Source organism: Mizuhopecten yessoensis, unplaced genomic scaffold (genome assembly GCF_002113885.1).
Source record: "Mizuhopecten yessoensis strain PY_sf001 unplaced genomic scaffold, ASM211388v2 scaffold1407, whole genome shotgun sequence".
NCBI lineage: Eukaryota > Metazoa > Mollusca > Bivalvia > Pectinida > Pectinidae > Mizuhopecten > Mizuhopecten yessoensis.
In genome coordinates this window covers 31,810-39,232 of record NW_018404031.1, presented here as the reverse complement: position 1 = coordinate 39,232, position 7,423 = coordinate 31,810, and the positions used below count along the sequence as shown (strand labels likewise).

Sequence of the window (7,423 nt, the reverse complement as noted above, 5' to 3'; positions counted from 1 at the left end):
TTCCCCCCCCCCCCCCCCCCTTAAGGGTTCCTGTCCAACTGCACTGTGTTTATTCTTATATACAGTAACCTCCCCTTAAGGATCTCTGTCCAGTAGCACTGTTTATTCCTATATACACTAACCTCCCCTAAGGATCCCTGTCCCACTGCACTGTGTTTATTTCTATATACAGTTACCTCCCCTTAATGATCCCTGTCCCACTACACTGTGTTTATTCCTATATACAGTAACCTCCCCTTAAGGGTCCCTGTCCCACTACACTGTGTTTATTCCTATATACAGTAACCTTCCCTTAAGGATCCCTGTGCCACTGCACTATTGTTTTCCTATAAACAGTTACCTCCCCTTACTTGCGTAAGATACATTTCCGTTAAACAGATACCTTAACTGGTATAACAATCGAAGTCCGGGGTTCGAATTCCGGTCTAGTCCCGCTGTTATTTTACACTCAGAAATACTAGATAGTTTAACCAACAAACTTATTTTAAACGTATCAGCCATGCCACATACGTTGTCCTTTAACATTGCAGAAACACTAATCTTATCATGGGAACAATTACCGGAAGAAGTCGAAACCTTTGAATTGCAAAAGCTGCTTTTCAATGTAGAAATAGGTGCGCCTACTGCACATGCACTTTGCATAGCTGGGTACATTTATAGATAAGCCGTTATTAAATAATTATATCATCTACTGCACATGCACTTTGCATACCTGGGTACATTTATAGATGAGCCGTGATTATATAATTACATCCTCTAATGCACATGTACTTTGCATAGCTGGATACATTTTCAGATGAGCCGTGATTATATAATTATATCCTCCACTGCACATGCACTTTGCATAGCTGAGTACATTTATAGATGAGCCGTGATTATATATATCCTTTTGAGTATTTGTTGCAGATTTTGTAATACACATATATCTATGATAAATATATAAAAATGTTCAGTGATGTTTTATTGTCCAGAGTCGTCATCAAATACATTAGTCGTTGTCTGGTAGTGTCCGTTATACCGAACTATGTTTAACAATATTTTCTACAAAACTTTCCACTCGTAGTCATCTTTGTTTGGGAGTAGCGTAAGACTTATTATTTGCGAGAAACCTAGAAGCATTATTCGCGGGAAATGTAAGTGTTCGATGTGTCTTTTTGTTTAAGTTTGGTTCTTTTGTTGTGTTCTCCTTTGACCCCTTTGTTGTGTTCTCCTTTGACACTTTTGTTGTGTTCTCCTTTGACCCCTTTCTTGTGTTCCTTTTCTGTACGCTGTTTGCTGTTTTGTATGATTTTATTAATTTTGTTATTATTCCCTTTTAGTTTTACATGGCTTTACTGTTTGTCGAAGGTTTTTATTAAATAAGTCTTCATATTATTTTAGCTCGCGCCATATTTATGTATGTATTTGACCTCTTACCTTTTGCTATATTAGCATATATTCATTTTACATTTTTTTACGCTTATATTTTAATCTTGGTTACCCTACTGTACCTGTACTTACATTATATTAGAGCAAATAAGAGTTATTTTTAACTATGATGTATGATTATGTTCTATGTGACAGTATATTTCAGTATACTATTGCTTACCAGAACATTTTCGCCGCAGTATCAATTTGGCCCTGTACCGCCCTCTACTATGAGGGCGAATTTATCACGACAGAGAATACTTGTACGCAACAGAATTGATGTAGTAATTACATGAGGAGGGCGCTATTAACATTAGGAGACTATACTTTTACCAGTGAAGGACAAATATTTAACTTTTCCGGTATACAGTGTATGTATTCTCAAACTTTATGTTTGTGTATTACATTCTTCTTTCAAGTTTGGTTTAGTATTTGTTCTGTGTTTTGTTGCTCTATATGGTGGTTGCTCTCACTGTCTTTTGTATCTTTATATTGGGTCCATAATTTGTACAGGATTCCCTACATCTAGTATATTGCACGATCTTCCAGTAATCTTTTGAAACTATAGATACTCGTATTGGCATCGGTAAAATAATGGACTCCAGACAGCTAATTCAGACAGCATCAGCATCAATCAAATATGGAATCTAAAATATTTGGGGATCTTCTGGAGAACATTGAACCTCCATCTAAAATATCTCCAAATATACACTTCTCCAAGATCTTTATCACCAATCCTCGTGCTTCAGCTGAAGTCAACGAGTTTGGAGAATATTGAATCTCCATCATTAACTTCATGTAGAAGAAAGTTTACTTGAAAGACAAAAGAAGTGACAGCATGACAGAAAGAATAATTAACAAAGCATATTTTGAATGCAAGTACCCGTTATTTTATTTCTCCGTTTGATTGTGTTTTTAATCCAGATACATCAAGCTTTGTTGTGGGTCAGGTTAAGTCGGCTAGTATCTTCCGCCTGTAAAAGAGGGAATATTGCAATAGGTAACAACAAAGACAACAACAACCCAGTGTACATGCAGGTTAATAAATGGCAATTTAATATTTGAATCATTATTAATGCATTTAACGTTATGTTAGTAATAGAGTGATTTGGAGAACAGCCGGGATACTGTTAATGTAGTTGAATTACATTTGCCAATTGCTATATTAGAATTACAAAGGTTGAAAAAGAAACTTTCAATTGCTTGGGTATATAATACACTCGCCCTTGTATTTTGTAGTCAGGTATTGAGGTATTGATGGCGATAAATACGATAAAATTTCAAGGGCAATAAATCTATCAATATTTTTTGGAGCAATGGTAAAGTCTACGAGTGTTTTGCAAAATCGTTGACCGGAAACGTTTAAAGCACAGAAAGACCATTATGAATCGACCAGACAGAGATTTGCGGATTAGTTATTCAAGGAGATTATTCTAGGTCGAACTTGACTGAATATATTGTAGCTGTAATAGCTGAATAAGTGTCATGTAAATTCTGCTATATATGTATTCCCTATATTTAATTATTGAACAACAATTTGTATTTACTATATTTTGAGTTCGTGTAAAATGAATAAAAATAATAAAATAAAGAAATTGCTTACCCATGCCTCCCATTCCTCCGCCCATGCCTCCTTTTCCGCCCATCATACCGCCCATTCCTCCTCCCATTCCTCCGCCCATGCCTCCTTTTCCGCCCATCATACCGCCCATACCGCCCATTCCCATACCGGGCATACCGCCCATTCCTCCGCCCATGCCTCCTCCCATACCATAGGCAGCTGGAAAATATACAATGATAGTTTAGCATCGTCTATATATATAGGATCTTTAATGTGTTCTGAATTAGGATGCTATTATCAAATGAGTCTAGCACTCACACAACCCAGAACTCATGCTAATGTTCTGAAAATAATTTATTGTATCTGGTCATCATCAAGAGGCCACCTTAAAGTATATGGTATCATGTTTTTTTCTGACGTCAAAATTGGAAAGTATAAAAGTATAATGCATATAACATATGACATATGGTCTTCACCGCATTACACGAGACATATATGATACATTTGTACGTGTTTAAAATACCACTAGAATAATGACTCTAGGGTTCGATATATTAGTTATGTAATAAATTAACAATAATCTTAAAACATTTAAAATAAATTCGATGTCTACTTACCACGCTTGTAACCTAGAAATAAGGAAGGAAAATATAAACCAACGTTTCACAACATTGAAATTCTATCATCGTCTGCAGAGGTACCGTGCTATTCATGTATATCAAACATTAAGATATTTTAATTGTATTTTAATTATGATATCCTTTTTTGAAAAATGACTACTTTTAACGTTATAGTAGTCTAAGGTTTTATTTATATTTTAATTATAATATTATTTTTTTAAATATTACTGTATATAAATGACTCGTTTTACTGTTATAGGAGCTTAACTGTTTAATTATAATATTCTACATTTAAAATTACTACAGTATATAACTTATAGGATTCAAACTTACGTCCACCATTATTCATTCCATAGCCATTGTTCATTCCATTGCCATTGTTCATTCCATAACCATTGTTCATCCCGTAACCGTTGTTCATCATTCCATATCCTAATATTAATTGATATAAAGATATACAAAGTTATATTTTGTTAACGATATAACATGATTAATATATTACACTAACAAATCGTTATCATATGCTTAATTACTGTTAATTATACCATGCACCAAGAATGGAGAAACTCTGTATGAAGTTAATAAAATCACAACTATTCTGATTCTACTTAGTACTACTTAATATGTTATTTATTTCAATGTATTTCAACTGGAATAGCAATAAAATCACCTTGAAAATTAATATTAGGATAATTTAACCGTTTTCCTAGGTTCCATAAGCTTACTTTATCATTTAGTTTTGCAAAGACATTCCAAAAGTAATTTATTAAAAACATTACAACATATGTTTATAACTGTTATTTATTTCAATATCTTTTAACTGAAATAGCTATTAAACATTTTGAAAATTAATATTATGATATCTAAACCCATATTCCTAGGTTCCTTATACACTTACTTTAACACTTAGTTTTGTAAAGACATTTCCAAAAATAATTCATAAAAACGTTACAGCATATGTTTCTAACTGTTATTTATTTCAATATCTTTTAACTGAAATAGCTATTAAACATTTTGAAAAATAATGATATTTAAACCTTATTCATAGGTTCCTTAAAGATACTTCAATTTGAAAAAGCATTTAAAAGAAAAAAAAGAAAAAAATAGATAAAATAAAATCATCAAAACATTACATCAAAGTAAAATGAAACCACAACGTCGATAAACAATGACGAAATTAAAACTCGAATAGGAAAACAGAAATCAGGAACTGTGGGAACACCAAAACGAAAGCACAGAAGTCTTAATTCCAAACCGATGAACCAAAGACGGAACCAGACGTTCCAGAAGGGTAAGTGTTACTATACCACATGTGGCAATCTCCCTTTTGTCATTTTTGAGAAGATTTTATGAATTTTAATTATTTACTTATTAACATCATTTTTTTTATCTTTGTAATATTTCCAATGTATTTTAATGTGATATCTGCTTTCCTTAGCGTATTAACGTAGTCTCACGAAATTTCATAGATTTGCATTATTTGTTTGAGTACGAATTAACCATTTCCTGCTAAATGTCAGCATATAGTTGTTTTTTTTCTTAATATCACCTTTACCATACGACAAAATCTAAAATATCGTTTTTAAGGAAACTAAGTTGTCATACTATTTGCATCATTGTATCAGTTATCGATTGTCTACTTACCAGCCGCGTTGGTAGCGACAACAATGGCAGACGCCATGGAAACGAATAGGTAAGCGTTCATCTTGAAGGTCTACAAGGTACCAAAAGTCAACATTTGAAGTTGATTCGTCAATTAAAATATATCATACTAATATATATGATTCGATTGAAAACTTGTTACTTCAATCACTATCAATGCATACAGATGCAGATATAAAGTGTGTGAAATAGATACATGTCGGGATTTTTGTTTTTGTTCTTTTAAAGATACCTTACGATATTGAATTTATAGCTTGAAGATGAATTTGTCTCATTTACTTATATGTATGTAATTCGAATGTTCTCGACATTACTTTTTTTGAATCTTTTTTGTAACTACGCTGTGTGTATCTGATTGTATGGCTTGATTCAGAAGTATTTTGAATACATACAATATACAGCTTTCCTTTCACGCATTGCTATTTTTGCGGAGAAATAAAAACATGTAGAGAGTTTTATCTGTAGTGTTACCAGATAAGAAAGCGTAAATATAGAAAATAGCCATTCGTGTAACACTCTTTATTCTAGTATAAAACAGCTGATACTGATCGGAAATACATTTATATATATATATAAAAAATAAGCGACATTTCAACACGGGCTTTGCCGTGATAAAGACCTTTTTCATGAATAAACCGCGTTTACAAATTAATTGAACGGTAGGCCCTCCAAATGCCTTAGGTATATGACGGATAAGGGTTTTGCCTTCGCAAGTATTTAAGATTAGACTGCATTAAGTAAATGGCGTGGACAATAAAACATTCAAAATACATTGATTAAAAAAATGGCGATGACGGTAGATATGCTTGGCTGAGATAACAACAATTCTATATGGTCTACCGAATAATTGACCTACTTCATCATATCAATGTAGGGTTGTGAAAGTGTGTGCATTGCAAAAGAAGGATGTTTTGTCGTATGTATGAGATCCTAATGGATTAGAGAGTGGTTTTAAAGATGTCAAGAGATTCTGAAGTTACCAGGTCAGGAGGCAAGAACGTACGTTGCATAACACTATGAAAAACATTCACGATGATTAAAAAATTAAAGTGAAGCTGGACTTACCTTTTTGTGATGAGCTGTAGGGCTGCTGGTGGGCTGTTGGTCGGCTTCGGAGGCAGTGTGGTACGATTTGTGGAGCAACACCGGGGTCTTATATACTCATCCTGCGGAACTCGAGGCACCATTCACGCGGACCACAACCATGTAAGGATAACACAGCTACATGGGTCATCGACGTGATCCGTTTGATGGGAAGGTAATACAGTTTTAAATCAGTCCGAATTAACATTGCATCTGACATGCATTAACAATAAAGGAAATGTCAGGTAAAGGTGTTGACTTAAGAGAGGGGTGATACTAGCCGTTCAGGTGTGTACGGGATGAGGTCACGCGCGGATGTTCCTAGGTAAACGTTCGCTCGGTCACTTCTCGATTCTAAACATTATGATTGATAACAGTTAATTGCGGTATTTGAAAAATAACAAAATATGATTTCCTTTTCTTTATCAAAGGTAATTTGAAGCCAAATCCTATTAACCTAATTGATATTTAATGTATCCATTTCTTTATTAAAGGTAATCGGATTACACATATATTATTATTATCTAAAATCAGAGACGTATAATGTATTATACGTCTCTGTTAAAATTCATATTGAATGTATTTGTTTTTTTCATATATAAATAAAACGGATAGAGTAACATCAACATTTTTAGGACACAATGTTGGTTAGTTCTGTTTCATTCTCATTGTCGACATTAATAGTGACGCCTTACCGTATTAGAAGAATGTACATTTGAATACCAATAATATTATTTCATATCAAGTAACATTGATGGTCCTTCTTTGTTTTATGATAATATTAACATTCCAAGCACAATCACTTCTTATTTCTGTAAGTATTATTCGATATATTTAAGAACTCTCTGTTTTATTTTTTTTCTGTTTTAACGATATGTTTAAACATTTTTTTATAAGTGTATACGAACAATGAGAATGATACATAAATGTAATTCGGCAATAACTTATATCACTATACCATAGTTACATTTCTGCTGTCAAAATACTAGTAAAGCAATCGAAACGATGCCTTGGAAAAAGTGTTAAAAAAGGATAAAACTAAGAAATTATCTTTAATATTTAAACAAAATTTAAATAATTTTTGTTTGTT

The 7,423-nt window shown here is 33.0% G+C and overlaps 1 protein-coding gene across 1 annotated transcript; it reads right to left on the bottom strand.

Moving 5' to 3' along the window:
* Window positions 1-2,294: 2,294 nt before the first annotated feature.
* LOC110461683 (ctenidin-1-like) lies at window positions 2,295-6,458 on the bottom strand. Its single transcript, XM_021515287.1, has 5 exons — window positions 6,316-6,458; window positions 5,233-5,302; window positions 3,586-3,597; window positions 3,011-3,187; window positions 2,295-2,381 (listed from the first exon to the last, which is right to left on the bottom strand). Exons 2-5 carry the CDS (start codon window positions 5,291-5,293, stop codon window positions 2,368-2,370), a joined length of 264 nt encoding a protein of 87 aa, XP_021370962.1. The 5' UTR covers window positions 5,294-5,302; window positions 6,316-6,458; the 3' UTR covers window positions 2,295-2,367.
* Between the last annotated feature and the right edge of the window lie 965 nt (window positions 6,459-7,423).